The 20,255-nt window shown below is 43.3% G+C and overlaps 1 protein-coding gene across 4 annotated transcripts in view; it reads right to left on the minus strand.

Annotated features, from left to right (window-relative positions):
• Window positions 1-4,674: 4,674 nt before the first annotated feature.
• Window positions 4,675-20,255, minus strand: part of tbl1xr1b (TBL1X/Y related 1b) — a 29,615-nt gene continuing 14,034 nt past the window's right edge. For all 4 annotated transcript variants that reach the window (XM_008285012.1, XM_008284853.1, XM_008284935.1 and 1 more), the window contains exons 8-16: window positions 20,117-20,180; window positions 19,930-20,027; window positions 18,810-18,870; window positions 16,875-16,996; window positions 16,104-16,178; window positions 15,852-15,979; window positions 14,785-14,950; window positions 13,442-13,543; window positions 4,675-7,388 (exon numbers count right to left, since the gene is read on the minus strand). In XM_008285012.1, coding sequence (XP_008283234.1) covers window positions 7,362-7,388; window positions 13,442-13,543; window positions 14,785-14,950; window positions 15,852-15,979; window positions 16,104-16,178; window positions 16,875-16,996; window positions 18,810-18,870; window positions 19,930-20,027; window positions 20,117-20,180 — 843 coding nt within the window. In that variant the 3' untranslated portion in view covers window positions 4,675-7,361. The remainder of the gene's footprint in view (window positions 7,389-13,441; window positions 13,544-14,784; window positions 14,951-15,851; window positions 15,980-16,103; window positions 16,179-16,874; window positions 16,997-18,809; window positions 18,871-19,929; window positions 20,028-20,116; window positions 20,181-20,255) is intronic.

Genomic DNA, 20,255 nt, shown 5'->3' on the forward strand with positions numbered 1-20,255 from the left:
AGCCAGGCCACAAAAGCAATACAGCACTATGGAAATTAAATTAAAGTTTACTCCAGTTGACTTTAGCGCCCACTGTGGTACATCAGAGCGTTCACACTCACGACTGAAACTAATCAGAAGCTGACAATTAACTTGCACATGTGGACTTAGAAAGAATCAAAGATATTCAAAGCATTGCCAGTATCTCAACTGTCCTTGATTGTGGTGAATCAATATACTTCTGAGGCTGAAGGGACTGTACTCTTCTCTATCAGCAAACAGAAAACGCTTTCTCTCTCCTCACTGTTGAACGGAGCATCAGTGCCACAAGGAGCTGCCCCACAGGGCTAAAATGCAAACACATGGGCAATTTACATCAAATAAGTTATCCTTACATACAAACCGACATTTCCCACAGGAAGAGTTGAGCCAGTTGCAGGAATAATAAAAAAACTTATGGGGACTGGAATTTGGTGGTAATTTCCTCATTTGTTCTCCAGAGGAAACTGGTCATTTGGTAGTAATTATGTTTTTATTTTTTCAAATGTCATTCGTGTGCGTGTCCCTCAGGATAAAATCTAATAACACGAGTGCAGCTTACCAACACCTACGAGGTGGTTTGTAGTTTCACAGTCCCACTTCTCAGAGAAATTTAAATACGTCAGACAAATTTGCCTGCATCACACATTGTAGACAGCAGCTAAGTACACTTATTCTAGCAGGCTAATTAAATGCAAAGTTCAGTTCAGTTCAGTGAACTCTACCAGCCTGTTTCCATTTGAAGACATCTCACACCTTCACTCCAACACAGTCAAGAACTTAACATTGGGTTTTTCTTTTACTCCACCACAGGTATTTGTAAACTGTAGTTATTTTACATTTTTTGTTTAATGATGCAAAACACATCATCAAAGAAATAAAGATATTACAGCTTAAGATAAAACTTTATTGATCCCAGAGGGGAAATTCACAAGTTACCCTGCCGATATAAAGCAATAAAATTACCTTTACCAGATTCAGAATTAAAGTGATGAACACATTAATGTATTAATAAGTAAAATCCAAAAATACACAAACTTTGATGCTAATGCTTTGGTACTGAAACACTTTTTACTGACAACACCGTGGTATTTGTCGGTCTATCGGTTCTCCAGTTTACACAATTTAAGTATTTAAATTTGAATTTAAAAACAAACAATTATTTAGCGTTGACTACTGAATTTAAAAGCAACATTAAAAATAAAAATGAACATGTTAACAACAAATGCTTTTCTTCTTATCAGAGGTAACGGCAGCTTAGCTTAGCTTAAGCAGTTTTTAAAGTTTTCAAAAACACATCGCATTTTCAATATGTTGCTTCTGTTTAATCTTACACTAATTTGACTCTGTGAATACGTTTATCCACTGTTTTTTAAGTCTTATTTTAACCCTATAAAGCTTTCTGTTTTGTTTTTTTTTCAAAAACAACTTCGCTGCTCGTAACCGCTAATGACGGCAAGCTAACGTTATTGCGTTTAGCTGCCGGCTAACCGGTCGAGCTAAAGTCACGATAAACACGGATATTCCGACCTTTTTTTCTTTTTTTTTAAAAAAGTATTATATTTATAGTGTTTTCACGGCTCGTGATGAAGGAGGGTGTTCATACCTGACACTGCGGTCACACCCCGGACGTCCACAGCCGCCGCTGAGAGACTCCACCAACTCCGCCGTTTCTACCAGACAAGCGCTCTCCGCTGGCAGGAACCAAACTGCCTTCACAGAGAGGGGGGTCTGGGAGCACATGTGGGTGAATACAGTAATGTAAAGACACAGAAAAGTGTCTTTGTTACCTTAGTCTTAATAATAAGCATAACCAAAATATTTGCGTTGAGAATAAAAGTGAATATTTTTTTTTATTAACCCAATCAAAAAAATCGGATGGAGGAAATTCCCCTTTAGGTTGACTGTACGCGACACCTCCGCCCAAGCAACGATGTACAAACTACCTAGCAATAGAAAAAAATAAATCTCCAGCAACATCCCAGTAAAAATCTGTTTTAGCCTCACATTGGCTTAGTTCCTAGGTAGACATAATGTTTATTTACAAAATTTAAGACTTGTAGTATAATTATTAGTTGTTGTAAAAGTAGCATTTTTGCTAACAACTAATCACGAGAGTATTTTCTGGTCCTTTCTGGAGATTTTTCAAGTGGTGTATGAAAAAAAATATACCTACATATAATTTTTGAAATAAATCCTCAGCCACTGCTCCGAAAGAAAAATTGAAAAAAGATGTTCGTCCCTTGTCCCGCTTCGCTATAACTAGCACAAGATGTGAATGCAAGATACTAGGTTTTCCCACAAAATCATCACAAGACATGTTGTTTTCTTTCAGTCATACTTTATTTAAACACATTAACTTTATTTTAGATAAACGTAAAGGTCAAAAAAGACACCACATGTAACGGGTTTAATTTTGGTGTTGAGCTGAAATAAGAGAAAGTTAATTTTATAACTTACTGAGAATACAAAAGGGCTGTATGTTAAATATCATGCAAAGCTTTCTGTGACAAAATAATGATTAGATCTCATTAACACCGGTGGAAAAACTCCTGTATTATCTCATCTGAGGGCTTTATCATCTAAATGACATTTACAAAAGCAGATAAACTTTTTTTTTTTTGAAAACTTTGTTCTCGAGATGCATGAGAGTACTGGCATCATAAATCAGAACAAGGCTTTGAAAATAAACATCTGCGTTGAGCCAAAATGAAAACTGACAAACAGATAGCGGCTGTCAGGTTACACCATTACAAATTAGTTTGAAAGAACAGAATAAATGTGGTGTTAAGGTAGTTTCCTGTTTCGTCTTGTAAATGTATACTTATGAGAGGCATTGAATTTTGTGTCTGTACCGACCACGATAAGAGCATATGTACATTATAATATATATATATATATATATATCTGTATGTATTTAGCATAATAATAATATGTTATGTCTACTAATAAAGAGAACTGATGTTCTCTGCAATTATGTGTAAAAAGAAAAAAAGTGCATCTATTGGAAATCAGCCAAATCAGTTGGTAGATATTTGCAGAAATCCAACATTGTGCCTCCTTGTTTTGTACAACATTGTGCAGTAACAGACAAGGCAGTTGTTTTCTGTTGCACATCATTTTAACAGGACTAGAACTCTTCAGCCGTGCTAGCCGCTACATGAGGCTGTATTTACTCACAGCAGCGCTTTGGGCTAAATGCTAATATGTGCGTTAAGCAGGTGTAGAATTTAACATGCATGCTAGCATTTGTTCATTAGCACTGAGCACAAGGCTGAAGCTGATGGGAGCACCATGATTTCGAGAACCCAAAGTATTCAATTGAAACTTTGACCTGTGAGCAGTGACACGAACAACTGCTGATTCCAGACAACCAACGGAGCATCTGACTGAAAAACAAAGACGTCATCCTCATGGTGGCGCTGAAGGAAAACAACATGATGAGGACTGTTGTTCCAACCCATCTAATGTTGGGCTGTTCCTCAGCCAGCGCTGCTATGTATACTTGACACATGCAGCTCTTAAACAGGGCTGTACTATGAAGCAAGTAACTGATGCTGTGGAGCTACATCGCCATGGTAACTGATGCTGTGGAGCTAGATCTCCATGGTAACTGATGCTATGGAACAAGATCTCCATGGTGACTGATGTTGTGGCGCTTGATCTCATGGTAACTGATGCTGTGGACCTAGATCTCCATGGTAACTGATGCTGTGGAGCTAGATCTCCATGGTAACTGATGCTATGGAACGAGATCTCCATGGTGACTGATGTTGTGGCGCTTGATCTCATGGTAACTGATGCTATGGAGCTAGATCTCCGTGGTAACCAATGCTGTGGAGCTAACCTGGTTGGGAGCAGGATCTGTTCAGAGTCTCGGATTCAACTTGTTTGGAAGAAGCGTCTCCCTTTAACCAAATCGTTTCCTGATGCTTTTTTATGAGCGATACAGCTGAGGGAATGTGTTGTACAGTCGTCCTCAGATTTATTCATCACTTTCCATTAAAGAAAAGGCAAAATTCACAAGTCACTCAAATAACTAGAAACTGAAAAAAGTAATAATAAATTAAAATTTGAAATAGTTGTGTTTCATGACTGTGCATTCGAATATACATCCATCATGTATACACCTCTTAATCCTCACTAGGGTGATGAGGGGCTGGAGTCTATCCCAGCTGACTCAGGGTGAAGGCAGGTTCACCTGGACAGGTAACCAGTCTATCACAGGGCTACACTTAGAGACAGACAACCAAGCACACTCACATTCACACCTACGGACAATTTAGAATCACCAATTAACCTCAGCATGTTTCTGGACTGTGGGAGGAAGCCGGAGAACCCGGAGAGAACCCACGCTGCACGGGGAGAACATGGAGACTCCACGCAGAAAGATCCCGGGTGTCCTCACCAGGACGCGAACCAGCAACCTTCTAGCTGTGAGGCGACAGTGCTAACCACTGAGTCACCTTGCAGCCCCAGTCCTGTACGTTTATATAGAAATGATCACTTTTGGTGTCAAAGTCTTTGTTGGCTGTAGTTTTAAAAGTTAGTGAATGGTGTCACAGTAACATTTATTCATTTATTATTCTGTGCGTGTCCGTGTGGGGGTAGAATCCAACAGCAATGTGAAAATGAACGGCGAAGGAGCAGACACACTCATATTATCAAAATAGATTTTATTCTAGACCTTGAGATCTGAGTGATATTACAACAGTCTGATCAGGAGGTTGCAGACTGCAACCATGTGAGTGAGAGAGAAAGAGAGTACAACATAGGTGAGGGAAAAGACAAAAAAAAAAAATCTGCAAATTGGTATTTACATGTTCTGTGTGTTATAATACATCAACAATTAAATCCAGATTCTATGGTTGTTGGTTTTTTTTTTTTGTTCATTTTGAGTACGTAGCTACAAATAAATCAAAATTACAAAAGTTTTGATAAGTACAAAACCTTCAAGGGCTCTCCAACATAGCAAAGATAGAATTAACGTTAGTACTTTCGGTAGGAACAAAAACAAAAAATAGCAAACACACTTGAATGCAGTGTAAAAAGCTTCTCGTCTAAAAACAAACCGTTATAAAATACCATTCCACCGTCATAGACATCATCTGGGATCGAGTCCAATCTCCGCTAACTGTATTAAAGCAAACGTCAAAATAGTCTATAGCTTCGGTACAAAATTTTTTTTTTTAATTTTCAAAACAAGTAACATTCGGAACAAAACCTCTGAGACGTCCGTCGACGTGCGCGCCCGTCAAGCCGTTTGGATCTTGGATGTGGCTGCGAGATGAGACCTGGAATGCCATGAAGTCGGCTTGTTTCTACTCGACGCACCCGAGGAGTCGGACGAGACGCCGTTCGCGCTAAACAACCGGCCGGAACGCTGCACGCTTTCTGCACCGACTCTGATTCAGCCTTAAGAGCATTCTGAACGTCGGATGTGTCTGCGGTGGCTTCGGCAAACACACCTCCCTGTTTCTCCATTTTCAGTCTAAAGTGCAGGAAAAGAAATCGCTCCTCAAGGGCCGCTCTTCTTCTTTTTTTAATTATTATTATTTAGCTATGACTGTTTAATGGTATTTTATAAAAAAGAAAACCATTCCTCATGGTCACAACCCTCAGCGATGCTCCGAAACATCACAAACTGTATTTCAAGCGTCTTCAAAGAGTTTTAAATCCATCCTCAGCGTAGGAGTGGCTTAGAACAGAATCCCCTGTAATAGCACAGATTTATATATATATTTATACTGATGGAACACCGCATCTGCATGGAATTAATTCATCACGTCGTTAACGTTATGCAGATACCGCGTTGCATCAAGTCATATGCTGCTGCGAGGCTGCTTTTAACAACAAGCACAGACTTGCCTCAAAACGCCGACTCTGAACACTACAAACAAAAGCGCCGTCTATCCGTGCATAGGCCTCAATACAGCCTGTCTCCAGAGAGTGTGTGTGTGTGTGTGTGTGTGTGTGTTTGTGTGTGTGTGTGTGCGTGCGTTAGTGCTGGGCAACAACTGCCTGACAACAGCAAACCAAAGCGGGGACTGTAGTGTGTACTTGGATCGACACCGGACATGAAAGCTGCACACGTTACAGAGTGAACGTTTTGCAAACAGCTGCTCAACATGACAAACTGGAACTGGAACTCCGGCACCGTCACTTCGGCCGAGACGTGAGTCGACGCTGAGTCAGCTCGCGAAAGAGCCGATCAGAGGTCCTGCAGAGGAGGCGGCGGTGGCGATGCTCAGGATGATGTCCTGATGCGTCAGGACCCAGCAGGGGAAACAGGACGCAATTAGACCGACTTAGTCTGATTATCGTTCAGCGCTGGGTAGCAACCAGCCATAAATTGAGGAAACAAGCGCAATTACAACGATTATTTGTTGGCGTCGGATGGATGCGAGCCGCCATGGGCCTGCTCGGCCATTCGTCTCTCTGCTGACACTAAAGCCGCCTGCTCATAACCGTGAGACACAAATCCAGGACCAACTCGGCTTCAGCGACGGGAACCTGAAGCACTTCATCTGCATCGATGTCTTTCGGTTGCAAAGATTATCTTTCGGCCGAGAGACTTGGAAATCCTCAGGGCTCCGTCTTAACCTGATGAACTGTGATCACCTGAAAACCATTTCTGAGGATAAAAGTTGCGAACAAAGGGCAGGTCGCCCTCCGCTTAACTATACTTTGTTAAAAAAATGGCAAAAATGGAACAAACCTATCAGATAAAAATAGAGTTGACAAAACTAGAAGTCATCTTCAGCGCTGTACATCTGCATTTCTGAACCTCGACGAGTGCAGACGAGGAAAATGAACGGATCTCCCGATCGACAGCTCTGAACGTCCGTGTTAAAAGACTCGACAGCCCCTCTCTTCTCTCCCACCCCACATGTAATAGAAAACCTACAGAGATCAGTAAAATCCTAATTCAACACAACAATGTCCACAGGACACCAAATGCTGACATATGCAATATGCACACACCAACAGAGAACAAAAAATCTTTACAATTCTGATACAAAGGATAAAAAGAGGAAAGCAAGAAGAATCCTGGTGTTTTGGTTCGCTTGTGACGGGTCCGACAAGTTTCTACTATGTGATAACAAAGAAATGTTTCTGGTCTGTGGAGCGACACAAACGTCCGCACAGACCTGTTGTGTGTCTGATGCATGTGTGTGGTCCTGGTGTGTACGTATGAGGGAGGGAGGGAGGGAGCGCTCCGGTTGGCTGTGGCGGCGGGCCATGGCGTCTGACGGGACTACAGCAGTGTGGCGGACAGGCAGGGACAGTCATTTTGGCTATGTACACATTCGTAGTCGGTCCATGGCTCCCCCAGGCGTGTGTCATTTCCTCAGGTCTAGTACACAAACCTGGAACACAACAAGCCACAGACAGTTAGACACCCTGGTACCTTCTTTGCCACACGAGTTTCACTTCCTACCACAGAACAACGGTGAGATGCTTCATCTCTCGCCGATGACTCAAGGTTTTTTTTCCATTTTGACCCCAAAAAATTGGAAAAAATCAGTGTCTGGAACATATGTAAATTCAAACGAAAGGTGATGTTTGTAAGCCAGAGGTTTCGATTGCAAAGAAAGCAAAATGTACCCAGGAGTTGTTTTTTCCCCGTTATCTGGCTTCACTAAACCTTCCAGCCGTCGTCTAGCTTATAGTCAGCTCCCTCACTAAACCCAAGGTCCAGGATGGCAACAGCAGACCAAAGGCAAACATGGAGCGGTCTATCCATCCGGCGACTGTCTAACCACGGAGCCACCTTGCAGCCCCAATCCTAAACCAATATGGGAATTACAAACCTTTACTTTTAGGATCGCTGCCCCATATAAGACTCGATCTGAAAACCATCTCAGGGCTCCAGACTAACCTTTCCAGTGATTTTCTTATTTGGCAACGTGGGGCGTTTAGGGAACATGTGCTTATGGACAGACGCCACGATTAACAGATGTTCCTTAAACGCCCCACGTTGCAGGCTGCAGTAGCTGCTGCTTTGAAAAGAGTCATAGAAAACAGCAGCTGCAGGTGCGCTCCACATTTCATGAGAAGATCGCATTTTTAGGCGTAAATACTGCAGCTCACCAGAGTTATACAGGTGCTGCCTCCCACCACTGTGGTCAACACAGTAACTGCTGCTCAGGCACTCGCACGAATGTGACCAGCTGAAATATCAACTCCCACGCTCTCAAATGGAACCAAAATGGGGGCAAATTCTCATTATGCAACACAAGATTGTCTGATGGCATTACACATGTAGTCCCTTTATGCTATCCTAGAAAAAAGACAAACAATGTAAAGAATAAGTAATTGAGCAATTTCCTCAAACAAACATTCCAGGACATTTAAAAGGCAGGTGTCACAGATGGGGAACATCCTGGAGAAGTTCTAACCTTCCCGCAAGTCCCCAGAAAAAGTGTGCACAAAAGGAGAAGTGATGCTTTCACCGACTACTGGGTATGTTCTATGAGTTATTTAATGACTTGTCTTGCTCCACCTCGTTATAATTCTGCTATCAGACAGAAATATTCTGGCCTGTTTGGTCCCTTTGAACTGATCACAATCATCTTTGGCGGTAAAAAGCAGCGGTGCCTCTGGAGGGGGATTACTTTTGTAAAACATGAGTACGTAAGGAGGCCTGCCCTTTTGCGAGATCAAAATCTTCATAGAAAAGCGTTTTCAGCGTGCAGGTTGCCGTTTCCTGTGGTGGAGGGGATTTTTGACGACGATAACGCAGAGTGTAAAAGGAGAAGGAAGCTGAGTGACGTGCAGAGGAAATAGTAGACGTACTACAGTAGGCCTACGCCTGATGTATACATCCGCTGAGCTGCACTGATTAATAAATAAAAACAGTTTACGTTATTTTAAAAAGCATCCCTACTTTGTTAACAGTGACTAACACAGGCTGATTGCAAGATAACCTGAACAGACCTGGTTTACAGCTGACAGTCTGATGTGTCACAGCAGGGAAAGCACATGTGGGATTAATGACGGCTACGTTCCACTCATGGGAAGGTCCTCTCCTCTGTTTTTAAGCAAGGAATTTTCCTACAGACCAGTCACATAACAAATAATAAATGTTTTTTTCTATTAAAAAGGTTCTGAAATAAATAAAATTACTTTTTATTGCTAAACATGTGTTTACTTCATCTTCTGTCTCATATTCAGTCTCTCATGAGATGTTTGTTTTCGACCAACGGCTTCGTTTAGCGGCCGGGCATAAAAACCGACAGGTGGGAAACGAGCACAGACGGAGGTGATGGGAAGACGAGCTAATCAGTTTTCAAAATAAAACACCCTGCAGACCCAGCTGGAAATAAAAATAAACCAACAAAATGTTTTTATTCTTTCTGTGTGGCCCGGTACCGGTCCACTGCTCTCCGAGACAGAGATTATTTCCACTTGGGCTTTCCCTAATGTGATAAGTCAAACTGTCTGCTGTGAAGGAGGCCTGCTGCTTTGCTTTTGACTCTCCTGAGTGATCAACATATGACTGCATCAAAATAACAAACAGAAAACCTTGTAAACTAAAACTAAGCTGCCGGTTCTCAGCGATCAAAACCTAACTGACAACAAGACTTAGCTCCTGACTGTCAACCTGTTGATGCACCTATTGTTGTGAGAAGCTTCTAAATCCTACTTAAAGCCTTCTCAAAGTCCACTTTCAGATTTAAAATTATTCTATTAATGAAAACCAAACAACAGTTGGACCAGTTGGACCTTAAAAACACAGAAGCTTCTGACTGAGCCCACTTAGACCCGTATCTACTTAACGAGCAGCCACGACTAACACAGTCCAGGTTTAATCAAACCTTTGTGCTGTTTGTGAAAACACAAAAATCTTTACTGACTCGGATCTAATCATTTGTAATCTAGATTTTTTTTTTTTAAACAAACAAAAAAACCCCACTATACACAGATTTTTCAAACCTGTAATTGATCAACTTGGAGACATTAATATAGATGGTATGCACTTGTAAAGTGCTTTACAATGTGTTTCTCATTCATCCATTCACACACATTCCTCTACCAATGGTGACAGAGCTGCCATGCAAGGTGCTGCCCGCCATCGGGAGCAACTTCAGGTTCAGCGTCTTGTCTAAGGACACTTCTACTGTGGAGGGGCGGGGGATCGAACCAGCCTTGTGATTGGAAGACAACCTGCTCTACCACCTGAGCCCCTGTAGACATTTAGAGACACTTGGAGACATTTAAAACCCAGTTTTTAGATTTCTGAAGCTTTCTCTTTGGGGCTAGGTCTTCGTCTAAACCTAGTCTATTGGTTTCTGGATTTATAAGACACCAATCCTGGATGCCCCTACAGCTCACCTAGTCGAGCGGGTGACCCATGAACAGTGGCTATAGCTCCCCGATGCAGCGGTCGTGGGTTCGAATTCTGCTCGTGACCCTTTGCTGCAGGTCTCTCCCCCCTTTCATGTCTCTCTACTGCTCTAAATAAAGCCCAAAAAATATGTTTGAAAAAGGAAGACACCAATTCATTGTCACGATTTAGTTTTTTTTGCTTTCATGAATCAACTGGAGGTTTAACAGGACTGGAAGTGGGGTGTGGGTGAAAGCTTTAACTGGGAGCTCTCACATCCTTTCACGGTTAACGGAAAATCTGTCACATAATAATTTAAGCTGATTCTTCCCATTCAGAGGTCTGAGAGGGAAGCCGTTTATCTCCGTGATGAGACACAGGCAGCTACGCCTGGAGACCATCAGGACACGTGCGAATGATTTTAGTTGAAATCTACAAACTCAGAAGCTACACCTTGATTAAAGCTGGGGTCAGCAGCACTTTTATTGGGAAATGTTTCACATGAACCTTTTCAGCATATAGTAAGAAGAGGAAATTAGACTTCTGCATCTCCTCCACCAATAATTTTCACATCTGAAGAATCTCTTTGACTATTTTGGATGCTGTCCTCTCAAACGTCGGATGACTGAGGTTTATTTCAGAGATACCATCATCCTGCAATTCCAACTTCATCCCACCTTTGAAAATTACTTCAGCTCTCAAACACTTTAGCCATGAACACGTTCTTAGTTTTACTTGGAAAGAAAAAAAGAGACCTCGAGTAAAATATTCAACCTTGCAGCAGCGGAGGGAGGAACACTATCGATCTGCTTGGTGTAACTCAACCTCTGCGTCTAAATGGAAAGACTGAATTTCCGTAACGGATACGCCGGTGGAGTCGACTGGTTGGTCTCGGCAGGGTGGAAAAGAAATATTCCAATTACAGAATCGGTCTTTTTCTTAAGAAGGGTGGTGAAACAATTCCAGCTTCACAGGGAGGAAAAAGTTGACCAGCGATCAGCAAAACTCACACCAGATTAGATGACAGATCTACACGGCATTGCTGCTTTCTGAAGAATTACGCCACACACACACAGAATTCAGTCAGTTTCAGAATCTGTGCCACTGATCTGAACTAAACAGACAGGACTAGACCATCTTTTTCTGAATAACAAAAAGATGACACGAAGGTTTATCTCAAGATTTTTTCAGGTGCGTGTTAAAGAAAACAAAACAAATGCTGGCTTCAGAGAAATGTGGACCACTTTACAGGCGTTGTTAATCATCTGAATTCCTTGAAATGATGACACACATCCTATTTTACCAGGAAGACTGAGGGAACACTGGAGGAACAGTTACTCACAGGAAACGGCAAAACCAAGAAGCCCCCCGCTTCTCTCTGTGCCTTACGTTAGGCCGCAATGCTTAGATCCCCTTCAGCGGTTCCTGTTTGACAAACCTCGTGTTCCCTGCCTCACATATTGTTCGTTTTCATTTGAAAACAAACACACTTTTGCTGCCAGTGGTTGCAGAGATTTGACAGGTTTTCATGATATTTCTGGACGATACACCGGTTTTATTGTTTTTTTCTTGACAAAACGCCGCCACACGTAGCCAAGAGACTGTATTCAGGTTTTTGCAGAAGCACCAGGGCAGTGACTTTCCACTCCTCCACTTTCACCACCAGTTTCGTTCAAATTCACATCTAATCCTCACAACCTCTCTGACTTTGGCTGAGAAGTATCCGTGAACTGTCTGTGAACAGATGGCTGTGTCAGCCCCGACGCTCTGCAGTGGCCTCTCTGCACCCACTAGGCCATAAACGCCCGGCTGATGGAAGGTTGCAGTCACCTCTCTTATCACGCTGCTTCTCGCTCGCTGCGTTTGCTCAAATAGACCAAGAGTCAACAACACAAAATGCCATCAAAGTGAACAGGGGTCTGAATATGAACATCGAGTTCCTCGGAGGGCAGATCTCGCAGGACCCGAGCTGGAATAAGCACACTGCAGCGATCATCAAACGTTTCCCGAGGATGCTGAAACAAGCCTCTCTCCCTGCCAGCATCCTCAGGACTTTCTCCAGAGGTGTGGTGGAGAGCGTTCTGACATCCTGCATCTCAACATGGTCCTCCAGCTGCAGTCTGTCAGACAGAAAAGCCCTGCAGAGGACAGTTAGAGGAGCTGAGAGGGGCATCGGAGTTTCCCTCACCTCTGTCCAAGAGCTTCTCCAGAGCCGCTGCAGGAGCAGGACCCTGAACATTGTCAGGGACTCCTCACACCCTCTCCATGAACTGCTGCCATCAGGCAAACGTTTCCGGAGCGTTAAAGGAAGACCCTTCAGACTGATCAACAGCTTCATGCCACAAGCTGTCAGGATGCTGAACTGCTGATCCAGATATGCAAACACTTCTTTATTTAAACTGCTTTAAGTTATTGGGTCCTGAAGAAGCGCTCTCTCTCATCCTGCCTGTACTGCTTTGTATGTACAACAACATGAATATAAACTAGATTTGATTTGAATATTTCCCCCCAAAATGTTAAACAGCGTTGATCACAGGCTGCTAGTCGAGTGCTGAAAACTTAAAGGTGGTTCATCTATTGAGCAGTGACTCGTATTTCATGCGCTAATGGCTCTATCTAGTGTCACCTAATGGCACTGCAGCATCTCCTGTTACATTTCCATTCAGTTTTTCAGACCACGTTTCAAACTGTGCTGAGCTCAATCTGTCACAGCTGTGTCTTCAAATGCTGATCCCTCACCCTCCACAATCCCTGCACAACCTTGTCCAACACCCACAAACACACAAACTCCTGCATTAGTCTAGACGAGATGCATCCATGCTTTGAGTTACATCTGCGTCCGATTGGTCAAACAGGAACTTCCCCCGTGTCATGAGTCAAGCACTGAACTTTAATCTTTAGCAGGTTTCAGTTTCAACCCTGATTCTGACCCCCGAGCATTTTAATAGCATCTGCTTACCCTTTAATGCACAGTGCCGACACACACGTTTCCCAGGTCGGCAACCTGGTGTGAAATTAGTACACGCGGGCCAGAGCGCACGTGGGTGGCTGCTACTTTCAGCGGTGACGACAACGTGGGTGATGAAAACTCACCGATCCGTCTGATGCGCTGGCTCCTACTTTGTCCCCGGTGGCGTTCCAGCACACCTCGAAGATCCCTCCTGTCCCTCGGTAGCTGTGGACTAAAGCGCCCGTCTGAAGACACACACACACACGGATTTGTCACTTAAATTGATCAAAACCTTTATCATATATGTGGTGCTTTAGTTGAGTGTTGACTAACATGTGCGTGGTTATAAAAAGTATTCACCCCCACCTGGAAGCTTTCCCCTTTTATTGCTTTTCAACACTGAATTATGTGTAGTTTAATTTTCGACAAGAATTTACAAAAAAAAAAATTTCTTGTCAAAGTGAAAACAGATTTCCATCCATCCATCATCTATCCACCGCTTAATCCTCACTAGGGTCATGGGGGGCGGAGTGTATCCCAGCTAACTCAGGGTGAAGGCAGGTTCACCTGGACAGGTAACCAGTCTATCACAGGGCTACACTTAGAGACAGACAACCAAGCACACTCACATTCACACCTACGGACAATTTACAATCACCAATTAACCTCAACATGTTTCTGGACTGTGGGAGGAAGCCAGAGAACCCGGAGAGAACCCACACTGCACAGGGAGAACATGGAGACTCCACGCAGGAAGATCCCGGGTGTCCTCACCGGGACGTGAACTAGCTGTAAGGCAACGGTGCTAACCACCGAGACACCTTGCAGCCCTTATACAAAAACATAAAATGTAAAATAAGTGACTGCATGTATTCCCTCCTTTCAAGTAATTCACCTAATTCAACAAAGGTGCAGCCAGTCAGTGCTGGAAGACACATAATGAGTAAAATGGAGTTCCTCTTAGTGCATGTAGCATAAAGACGCCAGCGTCAGGAAGGTCCAGTCACTGAATCAGATTCAAACACTACATGAAAGTGAAAGAAACGGACTACTGAGGGAGGCCACGCCTATGACGACTCTAATGCTCAGGTTCTTCACCAGTCAAAGCTTTGGGAGAGAGTGGGAAAGAGAGAGCCACTGCTGTTGAAGAACGCTCATAATAAACCTTGACTGAGGTTGGCTAGAAGGCACGTGGGAGACTCACTTTTCAACATCACAAACACATCATCCCCACCATGAAGCACGGCGGTGGCAGCATCATGACACAGAGATGCTTCTCTGCAGTAAAGGTAGATTGTAAAATGAATGCACGGGGACAACCTGATGCAGTTTGCAAGAGAACCACGACTTGGCAGAAGATTTGTTTTCCAGCAAGACAACAACACTTAAAGGAACTGAATATCAACCATGATTCAATGTCGAAAAGACTTCCAAGGTGGGTGAACACTTGTTATAGGCACTGTAATCTAAAAGTATTGTCCCAGACCTGAGTGTTCCAGATGTGGACACATTTGTCGAAGGAGCCACTGGCGAGGTGCCTGCCATCTGGGCTGAAGGCCACGCTGTAGACGGGCTCCTGGTGGCGGGTCAGCGTGTGGATGCAGACCCCACGCTCCACATCCCACAGACGCACTGTGGAGTCAAAGGATGCACTACAGAGGGACAGAAGAAGAGGAAGATGCAAAGTGAGCTAATCATCATGCATCCAGAGCCGTAAAATACAGCGAGTCAACTGGACACGACGGCTGCTGATTAACTGAAAAACTGCACCCGTCTATGAAAGAACACCATCCTTTTCCTTCTATCGTGCATCAGCCATGTCCCAGTTCTGTGACACAAACCTTAGAAGCATTTAAAAGCCCTGCTAAATAGAGTCAAACACTCAAGGCAAAAGAAATGTGTGAATTGAGAGCTCGGAAACCAACATGGCACAACTGAAGGATTAAGAAGTGGAGAAGTATAGTCCTTTAATAATTCAATGTAGCTCTGTCAGTTCCACATAAACCATGGAGATCTAATGAGTTGCTGAGGTGAGAAGCCCATCCTCATTTGTTTGACGCCGTTATTTCAGGCTCAGCTGAGCCACTGTGGACTGGGTGCTAACTACGGTGGAGCCACGGGGAGCTTGGCTCCTCTTAATAAGACATGAGCTCCCCTGACAATACCATTTGTGAAATTTTGTGTGGTCTATTTCTGCCTCGCATTTCTATTTTTCTGTATCTTCATCATCATGCATAAAATTAGGCTATTACTAATGTATGATTTATGCATCAGGGTGATTAATCTTGGATTCCCTGTAATGAAGACACCGGCGTGCCTGCTGTTCTCGCCGTCACCTCTGAAGTGTGGCAGCGCCGCCTCACAAACTTCACATGCTGTGGTAAAATAAATAAAGAAACGTATTGGCGTTAAACAAATCAGAAGAGCAGGCCTAACCCTCTGCGGTGCTGAAAGCAGACAGCAGCAGCTACTAGTTTTCTTATTACTCATATTCTTGACGTCCAGTGTCAGAAGGAGGAAGATGGGTAGGACGCTGTTGTTCTGTGCTCCTACCTGGCCAGCATGAGGTTGGCGCTGGGGTTATTGGTCCCGGGGCCTGTGGGGCTCCACTTGATGGTATAGATTTCTTTACTGTGGGCCTGGAGGTCGTGAACACACGAGTCCTGCTTCATACTCCAGATCTACACCAGAGAGGATGGAAAGCAGCGGCAAGACAGAAACAACACATCAGAAACAGGTCTGAATGAGGCCCGCTTTGTGCTTTTCTGGATCGTGAGATGACATCAGCTTGTCGTGTGAACTGACCTTGAGCGTCATGTCATCAGAGCAGGAGGCCAGCAAGCTGCCGGTGGGGTCCCACTTGATGGCATTCACTTCATTCTGGCACGAGCGAGACGTGGGTTAGAACAAACATAAACAGCACATGTGGTTGGTGTACTACACCAGCACTCATTTAGAACAGGGCTGTCCAATCCTGGTCCTCGAGGGCCACAATCCTGCATGTTTTAGATGTTCCCCTCTTCCAACACACCTGATTCAAATGATCAGGATCGTTATCAGGCTTCTGCAGAGCTTGATGATGAGCTGATCATTTGAATCAGGTATGTTGGAAGATAGAAACATCTAAAACATGCAGGACTGTGGCCCTCGAGGACCAGGATTGAGCACCCCTGATTTAGAAAAATACTGTACACGGGATGTTACGGCCTGACTGTGCAACAGCTTCATCCCTCAAGCCATAAGACTGCTAAACACCCGAGGACTGGACTAACACACACACTACCTCCATTGTGTTGGATTGACTCGTATTCAAATTGTACATGTTTGCACCACCCGTTTCCATATTTCTATTTTTTTTTATTCAATCCATTATAACAACTTAATAATTAAACTACTTCCAGGTTTTTCACAGCGGTGATTTTTAATGGACAGATGTAGTCAGAGCAGCGTCTAAATGCACTTTCTGAAACTCTGGTCAGAAGCTACAATCAGCCTTCACATAATCTAACAGGAGCACATTTGGCCGGCGGAGCGTTTTTGAGAAAGCAGCGCTCACACCACAGAGTCCTGTCTTACCGTGTGTCCCTGGAAGGTCTTGACAGGTCTGTCCTGACCCAGCTTACACACATGGATGCACATGTCTGTGCTGCAGGAGGCAAACGTGTTATTGCTCTGCCAGTCTACGTCCAGAGCAGGAGCTGTTGGGAAGCAGAGACACCGCTTAGGGCCGAAGCAGCAATGAGTTATGCACACAAACTACGAGACATGAAGATAATGATCTGAAGCTAGACTCCGTATCGCCACATTTAAGTCAACTGCGTTATATTTAAATAGCACCAAATCACAGCATAAGTCACCTCAGAGTGAAGACCTTAGAATATTATAGGGAACAGTTTACCCTGATAAAGTGCTTTGTGACAGCTGGGAGAAGCAAACACCTTTTAGCACCACATCTGACAGTTACTTAGATCAATACCACGAGTGCAGAGGTGTGACTTCTCCACATTCAGGTAAGAGGAAAGTCTGTCAGTGTCGTACAGCAACAAACCAAAAAGCTGTCGCGCAAAAGATAATAGTATTTATCATCATTGTTGGTTTTTACTTACAGAGCTCTTCTCTAAACTCGTGCAAAGTGCTTCACACAAAAACAAGCAGGTCATAAAATCAAGTAAGACATCTACACCAACCACTACAAGTGCAGCAACACCTGCTGCTACATACGACTTCTGCAACCAAATCCATTTATTGTATTTCTCTCATTTATGTTTATTTGTGTTGTAAGTAATTTTAATTCAAACAGAAAGCCAATGCAGGCGACTTCTGTGGTTTGAAATATGCTTAGAGGCCGACCAATGTATCAGTTAGTCAACATCACAGATGTATCAGTACCATGACAACGTTTTTCACAGAACCTAGTACAGAAAAAGATCCATCCATCCATCATCTCTACATCTTCATCCTCACTAGGGTCATGGGGGGCTGGAGTCTATCCCAGCTGACTCAGGGTGAAGGCAGGTTCACCTGGACAGGTAACCAGTCTATCACAGGGCTACACTTAGAGACAGACAACCAAGCACACTCACATTCACACCTACGGACAATTTACAATCACCAATTAACCTCAGCATGTTTCTGGACTGTGGGAGGAAGCCGGAGAACCCGGAGAGAACCCACGCTGCACAGGGAGAACATGGAGACTCCACTCAGAAAGATCCCGGGTGTCCTCACCGGGACGCCAACCGGCGACCTTCTAGCTGCGAGGCGACGATGCTAACCACCAATCCACCTTGCCACATGCTTCTGGTCATTTACAAATGATGTCAGCACATAGTTCATCCAACAGAGCAGCTCAGACTGTCTGCAGCACATGTAGCAGAGTATCAAGCTTTGTCTTGATGCTTCTCAATAATTTGTGAAATACATTGCAGGAAAGTTAATGAACAATGACCTCATTATTTTGCATTTTTAATATGAATAACATTTATAGAAATATTGGGAAATATAGTGATATCAGAATATCTTAATCCCAAGTATTCAGTAATCAGTATTGCTCTCAAAAACTCAGGTATTGGTGAGGCTCCAATGCAAATAAAGCTGACACATATACAGATACACCTGCAACCACACACACAGCAACTAAATAAACCGGCCTCCAAAACTACAGCAACACCTACTACTACATGCAACAACTTCTGCAACTAAAGCACAACTAGACGTGGCAACTTCTGTGCCTAAACCAGCCACGGAAACTTTAGCAAACCCTGCAACAAACCTACTGTACCTGAGTCAAACACTACGACGACACCGGGTGACTTCTTTAACTAAACCAAACACTGAAACTGACACTGAGATGTAATTTATGATGTGCAGAAAGACTCGATGACTGAAAAAAATGAATTTATGATCAGTATGATCTCACTGCAGTTCAGCAAAGGTAACATCTGTCTAAAAACAGAAAGCGTCCCGCATTAAAAGTCATGTGGAACAATGCACCTGACTCCTGTCACTCACCCGAGTGGAAAGGAAATTGTTGCTTCGCCTCTCCTGTGTGTGCGTCCCAAATAATTGTTGTCTGCGGGGAGGAGGAGGAGGAGGAGGAGGAGGTTTTCATTATTTATAACAAACCAGCATCGCTCATGTCAAGAAATCAATAAAAACATTACCTCGACTATGAAAAAAAGGCGGTTTGTGTCTCATTTAAAAATTCTGCAAGTCATAATGAAAAATGTACACAAGCGGAGGAGATAGACGGGGACGCTGATAGATCACACAGACCTAAAGCCTCTTTATGCCTCCAAGACATCAGAGTATGTAGTTACGCTGCACATGTCGTAATCCGTCACTACAGTAGGTGGCACTGTTGATCCGTTTATAAAATGATGCTCGTTGTAATTCTGACTGCATGATTTTTGATTAGATGCTCCTCAATCATCTGTTACCTCTTCACATTTGTGAAGCGTAAGAAAACCCTTATGTGACACACAGACATCCATATAGTTCTCTGAGTACGTAGATATCTAGTTATGTTTGTAGTAGAGGGGATGCATTGCACTGATGTTCTGTGATAATTAAAAAAACACAATGCCCACATCATGATGCTGTCAATAATCCAGCACCAGCAGCTATCAGCCTGACACTTCAACATAGTGGGCGGTTTCACTTGACACTGTACTGATGTGAGACTTGTTGTTTATCAGTTCATCGTCTACACTTTTGCACAGTTACAGACTCTCTACCTACGCTCGACACAAACACAGACGCAAAGTTTAAGAGCAATTTGGCCGAGAGCGTCCAAATTTTCTACAGACATTGTTAAAAAATTTGCCCTTAAGAGTTATTTTTATATAATATATAAACATTTAATGAAGCCCTAGTTTGTAGAGAATAGCTTTAATACAGTTATCATAATGGAAATTTGGAACCTAACCTAAAATTCAACAACTTTTTTATTACTATTGATCCGTTCTTCACTATATTATTTTGTAAAACTTAAAAAAAAGTAAATAAAATGACCTTCACAGCCCAAGATAACGTTTTCAAATCGTTTGTTTTGTCCAACCAGCAGCCTGAACGTTCACAGACAATCAATTCATAAAGCCATAAATCACCGCTCAGATCAATACGGCCTTACCTTGTCTACACCAGCACTGAGGATAAAGTTTCCTTTCTTATTCCACTTGAGTGCAAATATAGGTCCTTTATGCTGACCCAATGTACTGGCCAGGTTACCTGAAAGCGTAATAATCAGATGCAGCTTAGAAAGAGCCCTGAAACATGTGCTTACCAACGATTAATGTAGTGAACGCTGAGAGTCTTACCGTCTTTTGTCCATATTCTAGCAAAGCCATCATAGGAGCCTGTTGCTAGCAACGTTCCCTCACTCTGAAAGAAAGACGCAGATCGTTAGGTGCACTTAAATCTCTTTCACGTCTTATTTCACAGGTATACCCCTCCGTC

The sequence above is a fragment of the Stegastes partitus genome, unplaced genomic scaffold (genome assembly GCF_000690725.1).
Source record: "Stegastes partitus isolate 25-593 unplaced genomic scaffold, Stegastes_partitus-1.0.2 Scaffold0, whole genome shotgun sequence".
Classification (NCBI taxonomy): Eukaryota; Metazoa; Chordata; class Actinopteri; family Pomacentridae; genus Stegastes; species Stegastes partitus.